The 24,824-nt window shown below is 45.1% G+C and overlaps 2 protein-coding genes and 1 long non-coding RNA gene across 4 annotated transcripts in view; 2 read left to right on the top strand and 1 right to left on the bottom strand.

Moving 5' to 3' along the window:
* The first annotated feature begins 1,341 nt into the window (after nucleotides 1–1,341).
* On the top strand, nucleotides 1,342–11,426 carry LOC140618602 (uncharacterized). Its single transcript, XR_012018671.1, has 2 exons — nucleotides 1,342–3,283; nucleotides 10,495–11,426. It is a non-coding gene; the product is annotated as an uncharacterized lncRNA (long non-coding RNA).
* On the bottom strand, nucleotides 1,386–20,459 carry DDX27 (DEAD-box helicase 27). Of its 2 annotated transcripts, XM_072801382.1 has the most exons (22): nucleotides 20,273–20,459; nucleotides 18,605–18,751; nucleotides 16,337–16,396; nucleotides 15,926–16,088; nucleotides 15,350–15,393; nucleotides 15,139–15,225; nucleotides 14,434–14,539; nucleotides 12,423–12,596; nucleotides 11,618–11,768; nucleotides 9,684–9,783; nucleotides 9,376–9,517; nucleotides 8,763–8,951; nucleotides 8,342–8,495; nucleotides 7,400–7,481; nucleotides 7,126–7,303; nucleotides 5,858–5,964; nucleotides 5,551–5,659; nucleotides 3,159–3,253; nucleotides 2,941–3,064; nucleotides 2,327–2,414; nucleotides 1,710–1,784; nucleotides 1,386–1,583 (listed from the first exon to the last, which is right to left on the bottom strand). In XM_072801382.1, exons 1-22 carry the CDS (start codon nucleotides 20,363–20,365, stop codon nucleotides 1,565–1,567), a joined length of 2,487 nt encoding a protein of 828 aa, XP_072657483.1. In that variant the 5' UTR covers nucleotides 20,366–20,459; the 3' UTR covers nucleotides 1,386–1,564. The 2 variants fall into 2 exon arrangements, with proteins under 2 accessions (XP_072657483.1, XP_072657484.1); XM_072801383.1 differs by lacking the exon at nucleotides 8,763–8,951.
* The window catches only part of LOC140617797 (uncharacterized), a 52,605-nt gene continuing 48,144 nt past the window's right edge, over nucleotides 20,364–24,824 (top strand). Inside the window, exon 1 of the mRNA XM_072799732.1 lies at nucleotides 20,364–20,691. Coding sequence (XP_072655833.1) covers nucleotides 20,364–20,691 — 328 coding nt within the window. The remainder of the gene's footprint in view (nucleotides 20,692–24,824) is intronic.

Here is a 24,824-nt window from a genome sequence, read left to right as displayed (position 1 = left end):
TCAGTGGTGCACGTTTGTCATCAGCTGTTAGAAGCAGCTCTGGCGGTTTGAGATAGGATGAGAATGGAGGCACTGTCTACAGGCAGGCCGGTCTTGTCTCTGTGGTATGGGGTTTTCAGCTGGTGAAGTTATTTTTACTCAAGGTAAAAAAAAAAAAATTTTTTTTTTTTTGTATAAACTCATAACTTGAAGTTTCCTTCTCCAGAAGCAACCCTGTAAACCTCTTCATGAGCCTTACCAAAGGTAAGCTATGCATGTACAACATATAACCCTTAAGACTTAAAAAACAATACACTGTTCTGCACTTGGCTTTTTTAAGCTAAGGATCTTAGCTTGGGGATCTTTCTGTAAGTAAGCACATGCATACATATGAGGAGTTTGAACCATACTCCATCATGCAGGTGTGCCATTATTTAACTGGAATGTAACCCTTTGTTGGTGACTGGTAGGTGCAGCCTAAATGAATAGCTTTGAATACATTCTTTTAATGTCAAGGGTATGTGTTACTGGATAACTATTATAATTTTTGAGCTGGTGGGGGGAGGTATATGTTCTTGAAATTATATAGGAATACAAACATACAATTTTTTCAAGGGATATCCCCTAGCTTTCATCTGATTTTCAAAGGAACCTATGATTCAGAAAGGATGAGAACCACCACTCTACAGGGTAAAAGCTGTTTTTTGTAACAAGGAGCTAATTTATCTGGGATCCCTCTGTCCCGTTTTGAGCTTCCATCTTCAGTAGCACCTCCACAGCACAGTTGGTCAGAGTACAGGTTTAGACCCTGGTTTCGAAAACTTGAACTCCCAACAGTGTAACCTTGGAAAGTTAACACCATCTTTCTCCAAGCCTCTGTTTCTTTATCTGCAAAATGGGAATGACTACCTCTCCCACAGGGGGTAGTGAATTTAATGAGACAGCACACAGTACACAGTACCAGAATGTCTGGTCCATGGCTGATGCTGTGGAGGATACCTTTCAGTTCTAGGACGGGCATTAAAAGAACTTCTAGCAAGAACTTCCTCCATATCCAAGCATAAAGATGCACTGGTAGTAGATGGGGTAGACTGCTGTTGAGGGAAGAGAGGAATAAAATACACAATTCAGATTGGTCTATTCTCCCTCCCAAAATATACTTCCATTTGGTTGGGGTTTTTTTTTGTTTGTTTTAGTTTCATTTATATAATCCCTATACCCAACATGGGGCTCAAACAACTCAACCCCAAGATCAGATGCCTCTCTGAGCCTGCCAGGCACTCCCCATTTGTTATCTTCTTCATATGAAAGTTAATCAGCAAGAAGTGAGCCTTGGCTGACTCACAGGGATGCTTAGGATGCTTAGGGATTAATTCCGCATACCACCACCACTCCCTAACCAATGCTAAGTGCGGAGCCTGATGCTCTTTTTTTTTTAATGCACAAATGACATAGACTTTACATTAAATTTTTTTTTTTTTTTTTTTTTTTTTTTTTTTTTTTACAAATGGAAGAGACCAAGCCAGGATGACTTCCCACAAGGAAGGGATCTAAGGGCTGCCCCACAAACTTCAGGCCACCACAGCTACTTCTTTCTCTTGTACCTATGAAGAGAATACACAGAGTAAAGACCAACTCCTGAAGCCAGGAAGAGGAAGGAGGAACTTTCCCATGAAAGATCCAATCCCAAACAGGCACAATCTTAGGTCCTGCAAAATGGCAAACATTACCTGGATTTAGACTTAAAGTTTCCTCCTCGTCTCTGGTGGGGCAGGCCCAACTGTTTCCTTTCTTCAAAAGAGGGGCTGCAGGTGAAAAGATGAGACACTGAAATGACAGCTAGATGGACAATGTCCCCCTGCCACCCCCACCCAGCTCCCATATGAAGCAGGAGCATCACTGAGGTACCCTCTTCAGGGCCATAAGTTCTAAGTCTGGTGTTTCCACCTGATAATAGGAGATTGTGGAAGTCAGGGCCCAGCCCTAAAAAAAGACTAGAAGCATTGTCTAGCCCCACCCTAACCCCAGCCCAGATGTTGCGGGCAGTAGGAGGTGTAACACATTCAAGAGTAACTCAGGATCTTTTGCCATTCTAGCTTTCCTGAGGGAAAGGTCTATTTCTGAATCAAAATGTACCATTTCACCTCCAAGGCAGGAGGGCCTGAACACTCTCCTCGTATTCTCACCCTGGGATCCAGAGATGGGCTTAGCTGGGGGTAAGGGGTCAGACAGGAACCCTTAAAATTATAAAGCTACAAGTATATGAGAATTGAAAGTGCAGAAGGAGGAAGAAGGTATACAGCTTTGATCAAAATACAAAGAGCCCCATGATGACTTAAAATCCTACCCAGCTCGATACTGTTTCAGGGCCTTCCTGCTTGTGTTGGTAAGTTCTTCATCAAATACAGATTTATTCACCTGCTTTTGTTTCTTGGCTGTGCACAAAAAGAAAGAGTTAGATACGTCCTCTTTGGGCCAAGCTCCTAAATCCTATCTGTAAGCTCAGGGTAATGGTTTCGGGTTCAGTGGATGCTCTGGCCTGATAATTTACTGACATGGAAACAAGACATTGGATCCTAGCAGAAAAGGGATGAATTCAGAAGTGGCAGGTGTGATGAACCACTCCAAAGGATGACTGCAGAGTCCCAAAGCGAAAACAACTGAAACGTGAAACGGGCTGAAGACCAACTTGACTTCTTTCTACCCTGACCCACTCTTCCAAAGAGCAGTTTGTAAGACTAGGCTCCACAGTCAGAAAGGCCTAGGTTCCAGATCCTAGCTTTCCCCACTAACCGTGGGGTCACTTCACCACTTGAGAACCCCAAAACAGCTGTCTGTACTGGTACACACTCATTACTCAATATGGGCTCTTACTATTGAGTTTTCTCTCTAACCACAAGCAAACAAGAAGTTTCAGGGAGAACCTTCCTACCAGCTCCCATTGGCTCCCCATCTGCCTACCGGGGCCTCTTGCTGGCTCCTCCTCAGGCATTGCTCGGGCCCTCTTGGCTCTGCGATTCCTCTTGGCCAGCCGCTCAGCAAACATCTGTGCCTTGAGGATTTCAAACTGGGACCTTTCCTCTGCCTGGAAAAAAGGATGATGTGAGTATTCAGCAGACCAAGAAGACCTGACCCAAGCCACTGGACAGGTACCCAGCTCCAGAGGGAAAGCCACTCACTGTCATCTCCCCCTTTTTCTTGGCATCCTTCATAAACTTCTTTCTCTTCTTCTTTCCTCTTAAGGCCAAGTCAAACTCCTGCAGAGCTTTGGCAACTAGGATGAGGAGAGAGTAAAAGATTTCAGGTACCATTTTATACCTTTTTTTTAAATGAAGTAGACCATATTTGAAATTAGTACATGAGATCTCCACAAATGAGAAGCAACAAATCACATCCTCTGCTGGTGGTTACCTCCATCTTACTGACATTTCTATTTCTCAATTTCACTATTTCTTGATTAATCCATTTGAAATATTTGTTATCTACCTCCTGCTGTGAAAGATGATTTGGTTCACTTACACTCTCAGACCTTCCTGCCATAGAGTTATAACTATGTTTAATACAGAAATTTCACGTATGCACCCTTTTTGTTCCATCAGATACAGGCAGTATTTTTTTTTTTTTTTTTTTAAGATTTTAGTTTTTTAATCATGACAGAGAGAGGGAGAGGCAGACACAGGCAGAGGAAGAAGCAGGCTCCATGCAGAGAGCCTCACGTGGGACTTGATCCCGGGACTCCAGGATCACACCCTGGGCTGAAGGCGGCACCAAACTGCTGGACCATCGGGGCTGCCCACAGGCAGTATTTCTTAAATGGCTGGTACAACCTTATTGGAGGGTAATTTTGCACTCCCTAACAAAATAATAAATCCACATATCCTCTGACCTATAATTTCACTTTCAAGGATTTTCCTGCAAATCAAATACATTTGCTTAATTGTGAAAGGACATTTGTACAGTTACTCACTACATGTTTAAAATAGCAAAAGAGGGATCCCTGAGTAGCGCAGCGGTTTAGCGCCTGCCTTTGGCCCAGGGTGCGATCCTGGAGACCCGGGATCGAATCCCACGTCGGGCTCCCGGTGCATGGAGCCTGCTTCTCCCTCTGCCCCTCTCTCTCTCTTTCTCTCTCTATCATAAATAAATAAAAAATAAAATAAAATAAAATAGCAAAAGATTACAAACAATTTCAATGTCCCTCAACAGGGAATTAATTAAATATATTATAATCTATCCACATGATGGAAAACCATGCAGCCATTTTAAAAAAAAAAAGGCAGCTACTGTATGTGCCTGTATAAAATCTAAACTACAAAATTAACTGGGAAAAAAAGTGTAGAAAAATGTGAATTTGTGTGATAAGAGGGAGGTGGGGAAGGCAAAGAATACACATATATTTTCCTGACCTACTTCTTTTTAAATTGTGGCAAAATAGAACATAAAATTTGCCATTTTATCAATTCTTTTTTATATTTATTTATTTGAGAGAGGAAATGTGGGCACACACAGGGGTGGGGCAGAGGCAGGGACAGTCTAAAGCATGCTCAATGCTAAGTGTGGAACCTGATGCTGGGCTCAATCCCATGACCTTGAGATCATGTCTTTTTTTTTTTTTTAAGATTTTATTTATTTATTTATTTATGATAGACAGAGAGAGAGAGAGAGAGAGAGAGAGAGAGAGGCAGAGACACAGGAGGAGGGAGAAGCAGGCTCATGCAGGAGCCTGATGTGGGACTCGATCCCAGGTCTCCAGGACCAGGCCAAGGGCTGCAGGGCGGCGCTAAACCGCTACGCCACTGGGGCTGCCCTTGAGATCATGTCCTGAGCCTAAAACGAGATTTGGGCATTTACCTGACCACACCACCCAGGAGCCCCATACCCATTCTTAAGTACACAATTCAAGAGCATTAATTACATGCACAATATTGCACAACCATCACCGTGACCAGTTTCTGTAACAACTTCATCATCCCCAAACAGCAGCTCTGTAACCATTCCTAACTCTCTCCCCACAACCCCTGGTAATCTCTATTCTAATTTCTGCATCAATAGATTTGCCTCATTTAAATAGAATCATAGGGATCCCTGGGTGGCCCAGCAGTTTGGCACCTGCCTTTGGCCCAGGGCGCGATCCTGGAGACCCAGGATCGAGTCCCACATCGGGCTCCCGGTGCATGGAGCCTGCTTCTCCCTCTGCCTGTGTCTCTGCCTCTCTCTCTCTCTGTGACTATCATAAAAAAAAATAAATAAATAAATAAATAGAATCATAAATACTTGTCTGCTTGTGTCTGGATCACTTCATTTTGGTTCAGGCTTGCAGCACGTATCAACTTCATCATGGCTAAACCATATTCTATAATATGTGCATGCCACATTTTGTTGATCCATTCATCTACTGACAGGGGTCACTTCCATCCCTTGGCTACTATGAATAATGCTTCAGTGGTCACTGGCATACAAGTGCGCATCTGAGTCCCTATTCTGTTTTTTTCTGGGAACAGACCTAGCGTGCCCTTACTGGGTTCTATGAGAATTGTGTGTTCAGTTTTTTGAGGGACCTCTCCAACATACTTTTTTCCTTCTTCCTCTCTTCCTTGGTCTGGAACCAGCTTCTCTCAGGCTCATGGTTTGAGGCCTCTTTCCCCTTCTCTCTCTCAAGGAGCCGTTTTGCTGTGTTGATCTGTGGAGACAGCAAAAGATCAGCTCCATCTGATAATATGTAACCTGACAGCTGCAGGAAGGCACTGCCTACAAAGGTCTGAGGCTCTGAGGACATGCCTGGTGTGGACACCACACTTTGGCAGGGCAGAACTGGCAGGCACTGTGCGGCCTGCTTCCAGACCAGCCCGGTGGGCCCTAGCCCTCCGTGCAGCCCCACCTGGGCTTCTGACTGCTGCAGCTCTTTTTCCTCGGCCTCTAGCTGCAGAACTGCATACACATCCTTCTCCATCTTCTCAATCTTGTCCCGGAATTTAAGGATGACATCTCAAGGGAAGAGAACAATTTTTTTAAATTAGGATAAACTTTGTGTGACTGATAAGAATAATATAGATGTATATTTAGTGACAACAGAAAATTTGGGGTTTTTTGTGGATGACTTATCTGCTTCACAACACCTCCCACCCTATCCCACCCAAAGAGCCTGCTGCTCTTGGAATAAATTCTAAACTCCTAAGTGTGGCCCCTGCCTACCTTTCTGAGCCTCTATCTCTGCCTTGCTCACCATGCCCTGAGCCCTCCCTGGCTCTTCCTTCACTTTGACTCACACACCACGTCTGCTCCTGCCTCAGAGGCCTTGCCCTGGTTTTCTCTGCTTGGCACACTCTGTCTGCAGACCACTCACGGCTGCCTCATTCTTATCCAGGACTCAGCTCAAGTGCCATCTGTTCAGAGGCCTTTCCTATACAGCTTTTGAAAGCAGCGTCTCTCCTCCTGTCATTCTGGATCACATCTACTACCTTTATTGTCTTTTTTCCACCAGAGTCTCAGTTGTTTTGCTTCCTGCTATATCCCTAATACCTAGGATAGAATAAACAGTACTGGGCACTTGGTAGTTAGCTGATGGAATGAATTAAGTAAAAATGAAAAAAAAAAAAAGAAAAAAGATATTTATGAACAGAATAAAGATCTCAAAGGATATATGTGCATAAATGCTAACAGTGGTGAGCTCTCCCACATGCAATTATATTTTGGCTTTCATTTACTAATCACTAATACTGGATATATATTATTTTTATAATTATAAAAAACAATTTTTAAAAAAGATGTGCTTTAAAGGACCCCTACAGATGAGAGGAAAATGAATGAAAGATATCTAAAACAAGTAAACGCTGACTTCTGCCCTCTACTGAAAGGAAGGGGGTGGTGATTAATAGGGATTTTGCCTCAGAAGAAGCCTTCTCTTCCCAAAGGTTGGAAAATAATCTGTGAGTGGAGCACTTGAGACACAAGTCTGTCACCGTTCCCTCTCACACAGAGAGAGACTGAAGACCACAGGGGCATGGTGAGACCGACCCAGGGACACTAAGCAAGGAAGTGGCAAGACTGGAGTTCAAATCCAGCTCCTGACTACTCCAACCTATCACCCTCTGCTCCTGGCTCTGTCCCACCCCAACCACTCAGAGCTGCTGCAATGTGCCTGCTCACCCTGGGGAAGTATCCGGGCCTTAACAGGGGCTTTGGCGGCTTTTACGATCTCCTTCAGCATCTTCCGCTCCTCTTCTCCCACCAGAGACACCGAGCGCCCAGCCCTACCAGCCCGAGCTGTTCGCCCCACCCGGTGGACATAATGCTTGATGGTGTTGGGCATCGTGAAGTTAATTACCTAGAAGGTCAAAGTCAGACCTGGGAGTTGCAGGGACATGGACACAAGAAGGCAAAAAGACTCCCACCAAAAGTTCAAGGAAGATGGGCTGCTCACCGTTTTGACCCCTTCAATGTCAAGTCCACGGGCTGCCACATCTGTGGCCACAAGGATGTCAATCTGTTCGTCCTTAAAGCGCCTGGAAATAGCCACAAACAGATGTTCACCTGGGTACTCAACCCCAAAAATGCTCCGTAGGAGCCTGAGCCAGCAGAGAAAACACAAATCCTTGTGGAGTCAAGCAGGAGCGTACAGATTGTCATAGTGATAATCTAAATGAGATCCTAAACATCAGACCATCTAATAGCTACACAACACCTTAAACATCCTGTAATGTTTGTAGGACAAACACAGTTTGGTTTATACTACTTCAGCCTCAACTCCTACAAATATGAAAGTTCAGGAACCACAGAGCTAGATGGAAGGGAGTAGTCTATGCAAATGTCTCAGCATTCAAAGCAGCCTTTCCTTAAAAAAACAAAAAACAAAAATCTTTCAGCTGCCTATGATGAATGCAGATAGATGGAGAATTCTAAAAGGTCCCTCCTGGTCTACCAGCAGGACTCTATTCCATGAGAATTAAACAAGAAAACATGGAAAACACAGGACTCTGCCAAGTAAATGCTCAGGAAATAGTAGCTGGCTTTGATTTCTAATCTCGTTCCATCACCCTAGGTATGTCCCTTGCTCTGGAAAAGCTACAGAGAACAGAACATGTGCTGTGTCTTCCCAAGTCAGAATTTCTTGCTACGGCCCCACTCAGTGGCTCCAATACTCGAGCCCTGGGGCATGAGTGTCATCTTCTGCAAGACTACGAGGAATTCTGAAGGTACCTAAGACATAAACTTATAGCAGCTGGGACTAAAATCTTTAAAGTGGGGAACCACCATCTGCATCCCCTGCAATTGCTCTAACATAACCTCTGAGTGGTATCTTCCCTCCCAATGAGGGGAGCCCTCTCTGAAGGATGGGTGGGAGCCTCAGCACCCTGAAGTTTACCGGAGGGCCTCTAGCCGCTGCGTCTGGGACAGGTTGCCATGGAGCTCGCCAACCTGCAGCCCCATGAGCCCCAGAAGGATGTGCATGCGGTGGGCCTGCTTCTTGGTCTGGGTGAACAGCATCACATGGTCAGTGAAGGTTCTTGTCAGAAGAGCTAGAGGGGAGAGAAGAGTGAGCTGGAAGTCACCTCCAGTACATATTCCCTCCCCACCTGTGAAGTGGCTACTATGCCTGGCACTGGGGGAGATAGGCAAGGTCCCTGCCTTTTAAGGCTCACATTCCAGGGCAGAGAAGACAAGCCAATTCCCAATTCCCAAGGGTGATAAATGCTGTGAGACAGTGAAGGGAAGATGGGGAGGCAGCTTTAGAGATGGCCTCTCTAAAGACATGTTAGGCTGAATGACAGAGCAGGCTCACTCACAAGATTTGGGGGAAGATTTCAGGCAGAGGAAGGAGCAAATGTGAAGGCCCCGAGGCAGGACAAGCTTGGTAGGTCTGAGACAATATAAACAGGAGAGTATGGCAGGGCACCAAAGCTGAAGACTCCAGGCAGGCAGGGGCCAGGTCCCAGAGGGCTGTACAGGACTCACTGGGGAGTGTGGACTGTGGTCTGAGAACAATGGGAGACACTCGACAGTAAATGGAAAGGTAACATGAGTGAATGTTCACTTGTAAATGATCGTTTTCAATGATCTGTAGTGTGAACAACTGGTTACCAAGGACAAGAGTGGGAGAAGAGCCAAGTACAAGGCCACTGCAGTATTCAGGCAGGAAAGGCAGCAGCTTGAACCAAATGCAAGAGGGGGAAGTGGCTGGGCATTCAGCAGGACCTAAGGAGGACTGGACAATGGTAGGGAGATAAGCAGACAGAAGAAATGGCCAAAGTGGCAGAGTACATTAACGGCAGTACCACGCAACACGTCAGGGGAGCCTGACAGAAGAGGTACCAGGCAACACCCAGCCACTTGAGTGGGCCATCCATGAGGCCAAGGGAGTCCAGCAGGCCCCTGCCCAGTCCCTCCCTGGGCTTTCACCTGCCACAATGGCTTCCCGGTCCCCTTCCCGATTCGGCCGGATCCGGACAAACTCCTGCCGCAGGAACGGGGCCACATCTGTGTTGCTATTCACAAATATTCGGACAGGATTCTTCAAGGAAACAGAAGCCAGATCTTTTACCTGCCCAGCACAAACACAGGATGCTGCTCACTGGCCTGCCAGGAGACGGTACGGAGTGGGGGTGGAGGCAAGCCATACTTGCCCTAGATCACCCCCTGCAGCCCAGCCTGGGTCCTCTGCATCCCTCCATTCATTCACCCCACCAAGCAGAATTCCTGTGGCCCACCTCATCTGTCATGGTGGCTGAGAAGAGCATGGTCTGGCGGTGGTGGGAACACATCCGGATGATCTCCTTCATCTGTTCTTCAAAGTACTCATCCAGCATCCTGACGAGCAGGGAGAGGGAATCAAGAGAAATGGACTGAGCTTGCATCTGTCACAATCATAGGCAGAAAACATGAGACAAGCCGAAGTTCTGATGTTGTAACTGGTTATGTCTCAGGCTCATTTATTTATTTATGTGTTAATATTGTAGTTTACCCTTCCACCAAGATTCATCAGAAACTAGCATTTGGCCACATTTCCTGTATCTTTTTTTTTTTTTTCTTTTGCTAAACTATATACAAATAAGTTGCAAACATCACAACACCTTACCCCTATTTCAGCACACCTTGTAAACTTTTTTTTTTTTTTAAGATTTTATTTATTTATTCATGAAAGACCACAGAGAGAGAGAGAGAGAGGCAGAGACACAGGCAGAGGGAGAATCAGGCTCCATGCAGGGAGCCCAAAGTGCAATTCGATCCGGGGTCTCCAGGATCATGCCCTGGGCTGAAGGCGGTGCTAAACCGCTGAGCCACCTGGGCTGCCCTCAGCACACCTTCTACATAACCACATCATCACACTCAAAACATTTAAGTGTCTGAGTAATACTTGAAGTACAAGTCCAAATTCAAATATCCCTAACTATCCCCAAAATGTCATCTTATAGCTAAATTTTGTTTTAATCCAGGAAACCAAAATTCCTATGCTTTAGTCCCCCTTGAGCTAGAGAAGTCTCCTCAATCTTTTCCACATCCTGTCTGCTTATTTTCCAGGGAAAGGATTCATAAGAACGTGCAGAGGTGCAGTTGTATCAGGAGATGGAGACCATCCGTTTGGCCCAGTTCCACTGAACTGAGTTTGAGCACATGGTAAGGTGGTATCTACCAATTCTCTTCACTATAAAGGAAGCTTTTTCTCCTTGTAGGTAATATTACTCAGTAGGTTTACTTTGACTGCAATTTGTTCAGCTGACCAACTGCATTTCGTTATCATGTTCCTTGATCTCCTTTTTTTTTTAATTTTTTTTAAAATTTATTTATGATAGTCAGAGAGAGAGAGAGAGGCAGAGACACAGGCAGAGGGAGAAGCAGGCCCCATGCACCGGGAGCCCGACGTGGGATTCGATCCCGGGTCTCCAGGATCGCGCCCTGGGCCAAAGGCAGGCGCCAAACCGCTGCGCCACCCAGGGATCCCTGTTCCTTGATCTCCTTAATAGGAAACGTCCACAACCTTTCTTGGTCGTCTGTGACATTAACATTTTTTAAAGAATATAATTCCTTTCCCCTTAAAACCTAAATCAGACCATGTTCCCTTTGCTCAAAATATCTCCTTTACCTCCGTCAGGACTCAAGAATGGTTCATTTGCTCTGGGGGAATCAGTTAATTCCACACTTACTGAGCATGTGCTAGACACTAGACACAACCCTGGGCACAGAGCAGCAAGCAACAAAGCTAGCCCTTCACAAATATGTTCCAGGGGAGAGGAGGGACACAAACACCACAGAAGCATTCAAGTGACAATGAAGGAGGTTGGAGAGGCATAGTACCTCAGAGAAAGGAAAGGAGGAAGTGTTATAGACAGTGAGGGTAGGGATTACTTAAAAAATTTTTTAATCTTAAAAAAAAAAAAGAATCTAAATAATATTTCCAAATCTCAGGAGGTGGCAGAGCCAGAATTGGATCTACCCTCCCTCTTAACCATCACATTACAAAGACAGAAAAAAAGCAGGATAATCCAGACCAATGATAAACAGAGGTCCAAGTGTGAGCTGCTGAACTGGCATCATACAAATGGCTATGGCAAGATTGATGTAGAATAATGCAGTGGCAGGTTCTCTTCTACGGTGTGGCCCACAGGACCCCAGAGCACTGGGGGCCCTGCCACTTCAGGTATACCTGTCAGCCTCATCCAGGATGAGCACCTCAATACTGCTCAGGTGGAAGGAAGGACAGTTGTGGAGATGATCGATGAGCCGGCCTGGGGTGGCAATGAGGATGTCAGGCGCTGCTCTAAGAGCTGCTTCCTGAGACTTCACATCCAGGCCTCCTGCAGAGAAAAGCCCCGCCAGGTGGCTGATTCAGTCAGCTGTTCAACAGCACGGACTGGGCCCTGCCACCTGCCACATCCCATGCCAGATGCAGGGGAAACAGCAGAGAACAAGACTCACAGAGGCCCTGCTTAGGAAGATTTTACACGATATTGGGATAGACAGATTATTTCATCACAACTGTTCTAAGTGTAAAAAAAGATTACACGAAGGCACTTCAGAACAGAAGGATTCAGACACACAGGACCAACAGAAGCAGCTATGAAAGCAAATCACTTCTCCATCACCTTTGCCTTCCCACTGCATGGGGAGGTTCCATGAAGGTTAAAGAATAGTATCGTGGAACATCATTAGAAAAATTCTGCCCCGGATGATACCTGATTCTTTATTTATACACAACACAAGCGACATTCTAAATTTGTTCAGTACCAAGAAAATTTTTTTGCTCTGAATTTTGAAGTTTCATTTTTTTTACGGCTGGTTAAATCACTGTTAAACCTCTCCTCTCCCCCAACTCTCTACTCTGAAAACACCTCATCTGATTTTTCAGTAAGTTTAATCACAGGAAGGCTTTCCTGGCACTGTTATCCTCAGATGGTGGAGCACACCCACCCTCCACCACTTCAGTCTTCCAGGGGCTGCCAGACACTCACCCACGGCCAGGCAGGTGGTGATGTTGCAGAACTGAGCCAGCTGCTTGGTGACAGAGTGCACCTGGATGCCCAGTTCTCGGGTGGGAACCAGCACGAGCACACGGGTGACAGGAGACTGGCGGGGTTTGTAGATCAGACGCTCCAGGACAGGCAGGGCAAAAGCAGCAGTTTTACCTGGAGGGAAAGGCAGTAGGAAACAGTGACAGGGGCTTCAGTCCCTTCAAGGTTTGAGTTTTCACTTGAACCCAAAAAACATACATATCTGCTCAGGGGGAAATGAAGCAATGTTTTTTTTTCCATTAAAGCTTTTCTTATGCTTTTAAAACCACAAGGTCAATGTAAAAACTCTGAGAAGTACAAAGAAATATGAAAATAATAAAAATCATCCACAATGCAGCCAACCAGAAATAAACACGAACATAATGGTATCTGTATTACCAATATTTTTCTTAATAGATAGAAACATACAAATGAAAGATGTAATACAGTAACACTATATATTCTGTTCAGTAATCTCCCTTCAGAAAAACCATAACAGAGGCACATGGCTGGCTTAGTTGACAGAGCATGCAGTTCTTGATCTTAGGGTTGTGAGTTTGAGCTTAGGTTTGAGTTAAGCATTGGGTGTAGAGATTACTTAAAAAAAAAAAATTCCTGCTTCTTTAAATATTCTTTAATTTTTAATGGTTTATAATATTCTATCATGTGACTTTCTACTCCATAATTAACTGTACTCATATACAACACCATGATGAACATCTGTTTCACAAAATCTATTCCTACTGTGGCACCTGGGTGATGGTTGGTTGGTTGGGTGTCTGACTTGATTTTGGATCAGGTCATGATCTCAAAGTCATGGAATCAAGCCCCACATTAGGCTGTCTACTCTCATCAGGGAGTCTGATAAGGATTCTTTCTTTCCTGCTCCCTCTCTGCCCCCTCCTTAAATTAAAAAAAAAAAAAAAAAAAAGACACTTTACTCCTATTATGGCAGGAAGAGGACATGGTCATAGAGACATCCAATTCAGATAGTTTCAGGTCACCGATTTCAGGGGGTCTCATGAAGTTCATCTTTATTTATACATAAACCCCAGTCATAGGAGTAAAGATTTTATGAAAGGAATATTCACAACATTGTATATTAGTACAATTAATTATAGAATAGAAATAGTTACATAATAAAATACTATACAACCATTTTTAAAAAGCGAAGAGCATTTAAAGAAATATGAAAATAGGGATCCCTGGATGGCGCAGCGGTTTGGTGCCTGCCTTTGGCCCAGGGCGCGATCCTGGAGATCCGGGATCGAATCCCACGTCAGGCTCCCGGTGCATGGAGCCTGCTTCTCCCTCTGCCTGTGTCTCTGCCTCTCTCTCTCTCACTGTGTGCCTATCATGAATAAATAAAAATTTAAAAAAAATAAAAATAAAAATAAATATGAAAATATATGTTGAGATTTTTTTTTAAGATTTTGTATTTATTTATTCACGAGAGATACAGAGACAGAGGCAAAGATACAGGCAGAGGGAGAAGCAGGCTCCATGCAGGCAGCCTGATGTGGGACTCAATCCCAGGTCTCCAGGATCATGTCCTGAGCCAAAGGCAGATGCTCAACCATTGAGCCACCCAGGCGTCCCTATGTTGAGGTTTTTTAAAAAAGAAATTAATAGGGACGCCTGGGTGGCTCAGCAGTTGGGTGCCTGCCTTCGGCCCAGGGCATGATACTGGAGTCCTGGGATCGAGTCCCACTTTGGGCTCCCTGCATGGAGCCTGCTTCTCTCTCTGCCTGTGTCTGTGCTTCTCTCTCTGCCTGTGTCTCTGCCTCTCTCTCTCTCTCTCTGTGTCTCTCATGAATAAATAAAAATATTTTTAAAAAATAAATTAACAGAATATATAATGTTATTGCATTATAATTTATACTTGCATATTTAACAAAGTGGGCCTTGGGTAAATCAACACCCTCCTCCTGCCTCCTCCTCTCCCCTTCTCCCAAGTCACTATCCTTTTTACCTGTCCCAGTGGCTGCACAGGCACAGATATCCTTCCCCAACAGACCCACAGGTATGCATGCCTTCTGGATTGGGGTGGGCTGTTTGAAGCCCATGGCTGTAATGGCCTGAAGAGAAAAAAGACAGGGTTAGACAGGAAGGGGAGGAGTTGTCTCAGCATGAAACAAACACATCAGGTTTCCAAACTATGTGGTAGACCTGTTCTAGGCATTGAGATACAGCAGTGAACCAAAAAAATAAAAACCCTGCTCTTGACAATCTTACAATCTGGGAAGAAAAAAGACCAAAAACCATCATGTGCTGTATGGAGAAAACCACAGCAGTCAAGGGTGCCAGAGATGAGTACAGTTTACAGTAGGGTCAGCGAAAGTCTCACTGAACAGAGGATACTGAGTAGATCCCTGAAAGAGGTGAGGAACACCCCAACCATATTACTGGAAAAACATTCCAGGCAGAGGGGACAATAAGTGCGAAGGCCCTGAAGAAGAAAATGCCTCACCTGTTTAAGGGCCAGGGAGGAGGCCAATGTGGCCAGAACAGAATGAGTGCTAGGAGACACCACCAGAGTAGATCAGAACTTTTTAAGAGGGTTCTCTGGCAGCTGTGTGGACAACAGAATTTAGGGAGGCAAAGAGCCCAGTTTGGGCAGGGAGCCTAGTTAAGGGGTGACTGCAATAATCCCATGGTTGCCAAAAGAAGCCACTACCTTCAGAAGAGGGCGGGAAAGGTTCATGTCCTGGAATGAGAGGTTTTCATCATACTGAGATGCATCTTCAAAAAATCCTCCTGTTTCCTACACGAGGAAATCAAAGACAGAATGCGAATTCAGCAAAACAGGACCCAGGAAAATAACTGGCCTTAAAATCCTGTCAGGTTGCAAAAACACGTCGCATGCTGCTTTCCATGCTCATGCTCACCTGTCCTTTCTTCTTCTTCTTCCGCTCCTTTACTTTGAGTGTATCTGTGGAGAAAAACAGGGCTTGTACTTACTGAGTATTTATAATCTGCGAGACGCTGTCCTAAGTGCTTTCTGTGGATACCTCACCAAAACCACACAACAGCTTGAGGGAGCTACTGTCAGTATTCTCATTTGACAGTGAAGACACTGTGCAGCAAGCTCGGAAAGTTCCAGAAACCAGGCTCTCAACCACTGTACATATCATCATGCATGTGCACTCATTTCTGCAAGAAATATTTATGGAGCACCTGCTACATGGCTGGGCCCATCTGAGGTGGGATGTGGGGGACCTATCATCCCAAATAAGTCTGAATCTTAGAGATGCCAGCAGCTACATGGGGCAGGACGATATGGGTACAGTCTGCCTGCAAAGAAGAACAACCCTAACACAAGCCCAAGAGAAAGAGAAGCTAGGAGTTCCATATGGAGATCTTAAATGTGACCATGTAGCAGAACATAGGAAATCCTACAAAGGAAAGGAGGACTCTTTCCAATCTCCTGCCTCTGTTTCTGATAGCACCTCTGTAGCACCCACCTGCTTTGGTGAGGATGTTCTCATCAGCTGACGAGTAATCAGTCTCTGAGTCTTCATCTTCTGGACCTTCCTCATCTTTCCCTTCATGGTCTTCCTGCTCCTCCAGTTCAGAGCCTTCCTTTGCTTCTTTCTCCTCGGACTTCCCAGACTTGGCTTCTTTATCCTGGAGAAAATATATAATAAAGCAAGGCAACTACAGACTTCAAGAAATCCAGAACCTCTGAAGAGCAACACTATGCTCTCCAGCCGGGGAAGAATGCTATGTGGACTCTCAGTGATTATTAACAACAGATACAGAGAAGCCTGTCTGCACCGCCGCACTCCAATTCAGACTGAAAGAAAAATGGTGGGGCCACTTGGAGGGCAAAGCTTGGGGCTTTCTGCAGGGCAGTACCTGCTTTGCTTTCTCACCTCTGTTTTCCTTTTCTTGCGAACTTTCTCAATCTTCTCATCTAATGTGGTGGCTGCCCTCTGCAGATTAAAATAGATGAATAAGAAACATATATGGGAAAGAGACAAGGGTTTCTGTGAGGGTTGGTTCTCTAGTGTTAATATAGAAGAGGCTTGTCTATCCTTGGACAGATTAACCAAACAATAGATCATTCACTACAACGATAAAACAACATAACAAACAGGTGTGAAAAATCTTTACCTGGAACCTGGAACATCCACATTTCAGTTCAGAAAGTGTTTACTATTTAGAAGAATATAATTAGCAAGAGATGTCACATTTATATCTGAATGCTACTTCCCCTTATCAATCAGACAAAATGGAGCCTATCGGTTAAATTCTAAAATCAAAGCAGATTCAGGTAGCAATGCTGGATACCGCTAAAACTTTAGAAAGAGAAAGTAATGGCAGGCCTCCTTTACATATGCTCAAAGCATCCTGAACTGCCACGGTATTTCCACAATTATAATTAACTGTGTCATTACTTATCTTCTACCCTGCTGGACTGTAAGTGTTATAAGACCACGTCTTTAGTTACAGGGGGTCTATATGCCAGGACCTGGGAACAAATGTAACATTCATTCAGTGTACCTGGAGTGAACTTTCATCAAAACATGGCACAGGAAAACAAACACTTCATAATTAACTTGAAAAAGGAAAATTCCTCTGGCATCCTCTGAAAAAATACTGAAAGGGGGGAAAAAAATCACAAAGAAATCCTGTCCAGGGATGTCTGGGTGGCTCAGTGGTTAAACATCTGCCTACGGCTCAGATTATGATCCCAAGGTCCTGGGATAGAGGCCCACAATGGGTTCCCTGCAGGGAGCCTGCATATCCCTCTGCCTGTGTCTCTGCCTCAATCTCTGTGTCTCTCATGAATAAATAAAATCTTTTTTTTTTTTTTAATAAATAAAATCCTAAAAAAAAAAGAAAGAAATCCTGTCCAGGTGACCGTGAAGAGGCAATGCTGGTTTATTTTCATCAGAACCACCCACAGAGTCTGGAGTAAATAGCTCTAAGCAGGCAGTATTTCTCTTTGAGGCCCATAGAATAGAAAATAATGTTGATGCATCTCCTAGATCGCTCACCAGATTCAAAGGAAAACATGGGATCTTGGCAAACAGGTAGGCGACAGTGACATTTGTGGCAGCTTTTGCTATGCTGGGTGGGAACCAGGGACTCTAAACAGTGAGGCCACATGAGATCACCTGGCAAGTGACAGAATAACAATATCCATGGGGCAAATCAAAAACACTTCTACCAAGGGTACATGCTAGACTGTTTTGTTACAAACTAACGTAACCAAGGTTCCTCTCTAGTGTTTGTCTTTTTTTTTTTGTAAGATTTATTTTTATTTATTTATGATAGACATAGAAAGAGGCAGAGACAGAGGCAGAGGGAGAAGCAGGCTCCATGCCAGGAGCCCGACGCGGGACTTGATCCTGGGACTCCAGGATCGCGCCCTGGGCCAAAGGCAGGCGCGAAACCGCTGAGCCACCCAGGGATCCCCCCTCTCTAGTTTTTGAAACAGGAAGGAACACCTAAAAAAAAAAGACCATTTTAACATAGCTATGCCCATTATTTTTAAGTCAAACAATTTATATGTAATGTTTGGTATTCTAAAACTATCAGACCAGTATTATCTGATTTCCTCTAAAACTTTTTTTCCCACATTTTAGTGTGTATAATATCAGGAAAGGTCTCCCTTAATATATATATTGAAGTCCCCTCCTCCAGGAAAAGCTGTCATGGACATCTTACAATGAAGGAAATAAGATATTTTTATTATTTCAAAATATCATCTGTAGGGGCACCTGGGTGGCTCAGTGGGTTAAGTGTCTGTCTTTGGCTTGGGTCATGATCCCAAGGCCCTGGCCCTGCTTTTCCCTCTCTCTTTGCCCCTCCCCTCACCCCACCCTCGTGCTTTTTCACTCTCTCTCAAATAAATATTTAAAAAAATATATCTGGAGATCAATTAACGTGTTTGTAACTAGTCTGTAATAAATCTATGTTGTAACATTTTACACTTTGGTTTTCATCAAGACTGGGGTTATTTGTGACTGCTTTTCCCCACTCCATCAAAACTACACCATATATTTCCAAGAATTCCAGCATTTGCTGCATGTAGGCAGATGGCAAAAAGCAGTGAGGTGAAATCCTGAAACCAACTGTCCAACCTCTTCAACAGCCCACGGCCTAGAACTGCCTATCACACTGTCTGTTCTCACCTTCTTCTTGAGCTGGCTCATGACATCAGCCATGGCCCAGCTGCCATCATATGCCCCCTCCTTCTCAGTGAAAACGAAGTCAGGGTTGAAATCGGCACTGCGGTTCTTCTGCAAGGCTTTCTGCTTTCTGCCCAGCACAACGGGCCCCTGGGAAGAGGAAGAAACAGGATGACTATGGTGTTGAAGTCAGAAAGAAACAGAACAGGAACCTCCAATTGTTGTGGGAGACTTAAATATGGATCTCTCAGTAAGTGACCGATTAAGCAAACAAAAAAATAAGCGTCTGCAGAAAATCTGAAAAGCACAATCAACAAGCTTCATTCCCATGAATATATAGGCAACCCTATACAGACCACTAGAAAGCATGAATTCTGAACAAACACGGAATAGGTACAAAAACTTATCACACAGGAGGCCTTTAAGCAAATCTTCAAAAGGTTTCAAAGAATATCATACAGACTCTTTTCTCTTTCGGCCATGCAACTACGTTAGGAAACAATGGCAAAAACGCATACAACTAAAAACAGGAAAGGAAGGAAGGCTAGTTGAATGAGACCTTCTGAGACTAGAAAGTGCTACACTGACTTTTTTCCCCCTCACTCAAGTTAAACAATCTGGTAAGAACTCTCACCCTAAAGTTTATTATTAGTAATGATCACATATCGTTTCTCAGGTACTAGCTGAACTATTGATAACTGTACAGCACTTCATATTTTGATTTTTCATCATTTGCCGTATTTTTGCTCCAGTCCTTTTTTACGATAGTTTTCCATTTGAGAAAGGAAAAGATCATTCTAGTTGCCAGATAGAGAATACACTGGGGTGAGGGCAAGAGAAAGGGCTGGAGCCCAGGTACCTTAGGATGCTGGGTGGCAGTGGCCTGGGCTAGGGTGGGCTAGGGGAAAGGGGGAGAAGTTAAAGAGAGATTCCCCAGCTAGCCTGCACAAAACTGGAGGAGAGTGAGAAGGAAAAAGCTGCCAAGGATGCCGCTTAGGTTTCTGGCTTCAGATGGAGCACTCTGGGAAGGTGAGAGAGACCCGGGTCCAGCTTTGGTGAAGCTGGATTCGTGGAGGCCATGGGACGCCGGGGTGGAGGTGTCTGTAGGCAGATGAGGCCACAGTGGGGCAAACACCTAGGCTGGATTTTTGTAGGGTGAGCATATTTTTCATGATACTGTTCCTTTTAATTGCCACACTGCTGAATGTCTGTAACGCTCCCACCGAGGATAAGCTTCAGGGGAGTGCTGTCCTTGCGCACCCTGCTCACTGCTGTGTCCCAGACGCTGAACAGTAGGTGCAGCCTACAGACACCTCCACCTGCATACCCGATGGCCTCCACGTCAGTAAATACTGGCTTAAGGAACGAACCCCTGATCAGGATCCACGACTGGCTTCGCCCCCCGGATCTCTATTCAACACCAGTTCAGTGAATCGGTACTGACTTCGCCAAGACGACACAGCATGTTACCGGCACAGGCGCGGAGGGGAGGAAAAGCTAGCGGCGAACAAGCTGAGGAAGACCTTGGGGTCACCTTCGCGGGACACTCGCCGGGCTGGCAGCAGGATGCTGCGGAGTTGGGGGCTGGGGCCCGAGGAATCACGGGGAAGGGGGGCAGTCACGGATATCCGACGGCACGCCGCCGCGCCCCCAACCCCGAGCGGCTCATACCTCCTCCTCCTCGTCCCCGGAGTCAGACTCAGGATGCCCCGGCACGTCGTCATCTTCGCCTATGGTCCCGATCAACCCCAGCTCCTCGAGCATGCTGCCGCAGCGCCACTTCCGGGAAGCAGCTCGCGCGCAGCCCGGCCCTTACTTTCCGACGGCCTCCTCGTCGTCACTGCGCATGTGCCAGCGACATCACTTCCGCTTGGGGCGGAACCTGCGGCTCTCCCTCCCCTCGCTCCCCCCCCGCTGCCCCCCCCGCCCCCCAGCGCCGAGTGCGCATGCGGCAAGTTGGGAGGTGGTTTCGAGTGATGGAGTAAATTTCTTTGTCTCGGTTCGGCGGCCGCGTGCGGAGGAGGTTTGCCGCCGGGACTCTGCGGCTGTGTTTACCGACCGAAAGTCGTGGAGGAAACTGGCAAAAAACGGTTAGCAGGGGTCGTCGCCACTGGGTGATTTTTATTTTCTTCTTAGATTTTTTTTTTCCACCGTCAACATTTATTTTCATAAAAAGAGAAAAAAAGTAAAAAATAAGAGCAGCTGACACTTTTATAGAAGTTTTTGCGTGCCGAGAACTGATTAAGGTACTTTTACATGCGTTAAGTAACTGAGTAAGGTATTTTTACATGCATTAAGTAATTTCATCCCCATAGCAACCTTAGCGGAAGGCACCTTACTGTCTACATTTTATATATGGGGCGACCGAGGCACAGGGAGGTTTCCCCAGGTCACGGAGCCGCGACGACAACCCAGGCAGTGGTTCCAGAGTCTGGAAAGTAGGTCCCAGCGCTTACCAGGAACTTTTCGTCTCCTTTCTGAGTGTGGAAATCGTGCTGGTAAATGCAGCTCGTGATTCCTTCCTCTAAGAGGAACTTCAGGAAACGTTTTCCCTAAACCTCAAGATGAAGTTCTCCCAGACAACCCAATCTTGGTAGCTGTCTGCTCCTGTGTGCATGTGATTTTTACCATTTTCAAGTGTACAGTTCAGTGGCATTAAATACACTCACACTGTTGTGTAACCATCACTGCAGTATGCTTCCAGAACTTTTTCATGAATGCCAATGAACTCTATAACCATTAACCAATAGGTCCCCATTATCCTCTCTCCCCAGTCCTGATAACCTCTCAGCTAGCATCTGCCTCTATGAATTTGCCTATCCTCAATATTTCATAAACCTTGAACTCTACAATATTTATCCTTTTGTACCTGGCTTATTTCCCTTGACAGTGTTTTCCAGGGTCATCCATGTCACGGCCTGTGTCACGACTTTACAGTGGCTGAATGATGTGCTATTGCATGTACTCAACACTTTTTGTTTATCCATTCTTCCCTGGAGGGCGCTTGGGTTGCTTCCTCCTCATGTCTATTGTGAATACTGCTGCAAGGAACAGTGAGGTATAAGGATATATTTGAGTGTCTGTTTTCAGCTCTTTGGGGTATATACTTAACAGTGAAATTGCTGGGTAAAATGGTAATTCTAATGTTCAGCTTTTTGAGGAACACCAAACTATTTTCCACAACGGCGACACCATTTAACATTCCCACTAGAAATGTATAAGGCTTCCAGTTTCTCCACATCCTTGCCAACACTTGCTGTTTTCCTTTTTTTTTTTTTTTTTTAAGATTTTATTTATCTGGGATCCCTGGGTGGCGCAGCGGTTTGGTGCCTGCCTTTGGCCCAGGGCACGATCCTGGAGACCCAGGATCGAATCCCATGTCGGGCTCCCGGTGCATGGAGCCTGCTTCTCCCTCTGCTTGTGTCTCTGCGCCTCTCTCTCTCTCTCTCTCTCTGTGACTATCATAAATAAATAAAAATAAAAAAAAAAAAGATTTTATTTATCTATTCATGAAAGATACAGAGAGAGGCAGAGACATAGGCAGAGGGAGAAGCAGGCTCCCTGCGGGGAGCCCGATGTGGGACTCTATCCTGGGGCCCTGGGATCAAGTCCTGAGCCAAAGACAGACACTCAACTGCTGAGCTACCCAGACATCCCTTTTTTTAAGATTTTATGTATTTATTCATGAGAGATACACAAAGAGGCAGAGACATAGGCAGAGGGAGAAGCAGGCTCCCTGTGTGGGATCACGCCCTGAGCCGAAGGCAAACACTGAACCACCAAGCCACCCAGGAGGCTCCCCCCCTCTTTTTTTTTTTTTTTTTTTTTTAGTTGTAGCTTCTTTTAATGGTGGTTCTGATGAGGGTGAACTTCATACCCTGGCTTCAGGCACTGAGTCTTATAAATGAAGAACACCTGCCACTTTTTTTTTTAAGATTTTATATATTCATGAGAGACAGAGACATAGGCAGAGGGATAAGCAGGCTCCCCTTTGGGGGTCCGATGCGGGACTCAATCCCAGGACGTGGGATCATACCCTGAGCCAAAGGCAAATGCTCAACTGCTGAGCCACCCAGGCATCCCCACTTACCACTTTATTGACTGGATTTCTGCAGTGGCAGACTGGTCTTCCTGATTCTACTCTTGGCTCTCTTCAGTCCATTCTTCACACAATTGAGAGATCTTTTACCAACCCAAATCATACTGCCTTGCTCCCCTGCATGAACACTGCAATACACTTAGAATGAAACCCCGACTCTGAGCAGCATGATCTAGCTCTTCCCTACCCCATCAGCTTCTGCTACTACTACTCTCCCCTTGTTCCCTCTACTCCAGTCATATTGGCCTCCGTGTTACCCACACAAACCAATCTTATTCCCACCTAAGGACCTTTGTGCCAGCTATTCCCTTCCCACTACCCAAAATGCTCTCCCTTCAATCAGTTTGTGACTGGCTCGTGCCCATCCTCAGATTTCAGCTCAAAAAGAGAGTGCCCTGACCACCCCATAAACCAATAGCACCCACCTTGCAGTCAGGCCCTACCCCATCCCTCTTATCTGCCCCCTAGCATTTAGCACTCTTTGAGATCATTTTATTAGTTAATTTGGTGAACTTGTATATAGTCTGTCTTACTAGATGTGAGCTCCAGAAGGGTGAGGGCTTTGTTTTTATCTTGTTCACTGCTGTATCTCAGGTTCTTAGTATAGTGCGTGACACATAGCGCTCGGTAAATGCCAGGTGAATAAACAAGTGAATAAATGTCCTTATGTGATTATTTAAAAAGATTTTACTTATTTGACAGAGAGAGAACACAAGCAGGGGGAGTGGCAGGCAGAGGGAGAAGCAGGCTCCTCGCCAAGCAAGGAGCCCAATGCAGGGCTCCATCCTAGGACCCTGAGATCATGACCTGAGCTGAAGGCAGACACCTAACCAACTGAGCCACCCAAGCACTCCTCCTTCTGTGTGTTTTTGAATCATTTTCAGATGTATATCAAGTCTGGATACCCATGTTTGCTCAACTCAAATAGCTCTTATGTCAGCTTTCTCTCCACCCCATCATTGCCTGAGCTCTGGAGGGTAGGAATCATGTCCAACTCTTGTGCCATAGAGTAGTGCTGCAATTTCACCATCTATAATGAAGGACTAACATTTTAAATTTCTAATCCAGGGGCACCTGGCTGGCTCAGTTGGTAAAGCATGTGACTCTTAATCTCAGGGTTGTGAATTTGAGCCCCAGTTGGTTATAAAGATTACTTAAAAATCTTTTTAAAAATAAATTAAAAATAAATTTCCAATCCACTGCAAACGGTACTTATGTGAAATATGATGAAATATTGTAGCAATGCCAGTTTGCTAGAAAAGTTTCTAAAATCTTATTCTCAACTTCCATATCTTATTGGGAATAAACGGTTTACAAACGGTTACTAGGTACGTCCATATTTTGAATCAAATTGTCTTAGAGGGGAGCCCGGGTGGCTCAGCGGTTTAGCGCGGCCTTCAGCCCTGGGCAGGATCCTGGAGACCCAGGATTAAGTCCCATGTCAGGCTCCCTGCATGGAACCTGCTTCTTTCTCTGCCTGTGTCTCTGCCTCTTTCTGTGTTTCTCATGAATAAATAAATAAAATCTTAAAAAAAAAAAACAAAAACGAAAAAAAACACTAAGAGCTCAGCACAACACCTGGTAGATGTCAGTGTTTAGAGCACTGACTTGAAATCTTAGAAAACCAAGACAAAACAACATCGCACTGGATTAAAGGCAAAGATGGACATGAACAGACTTTGTTTACTACAAAACATCAAATAATGCCAATTGTTAGAGCAGCGCGCTGTCCATTGGAATTTTCTGCAACAATTAAAATGTCATATCTGTCCTGTCCAGTATGGTAGCCACAAGCCATGTGTGTACTGAATTTTCCATTTTAAATTTTAATTAAGTTAAATAGCTGCCTGTGGCTAGTGGCAAACACTTTTGATAGCACAGCTATACCAAATTATATCTTGGAAAACTCAGTTCTCTATCTCCTTTAGAACCTGATATCCTATCAATATCCAAGATCTATCTTATTCTACTGCCTAAATATTGGTCTAGTCAGATCTCTTCCCATTCCCCAATTTAATGGATGACAACACCATTCAAGGAGCCATGCATACTTGATTTCTCCATCTCCTTCAATACCCACTCTCCAGGGATCCCTGGGTGGCGCAGCGGTTTGGCGCCTGCCTT

The sequence above is a fragment of the Canis lupus genome, chromosome 26, assembly GCF_048164855.1.
Source record: "Canis lupus baileyi chromosome 26, mCanLup2.hap1, whole genome shotgun sequence".
Lineage (NCBI taxonomy): Eukaryota > Metazoa > Chordata > Mammalia > Carnivora > Canidae > Canis > Canis lupus.
Note: the sequence above shows the minus strand (reverse complement) of the source record. Positions and strands in the feature narration are given on the sequence as shown.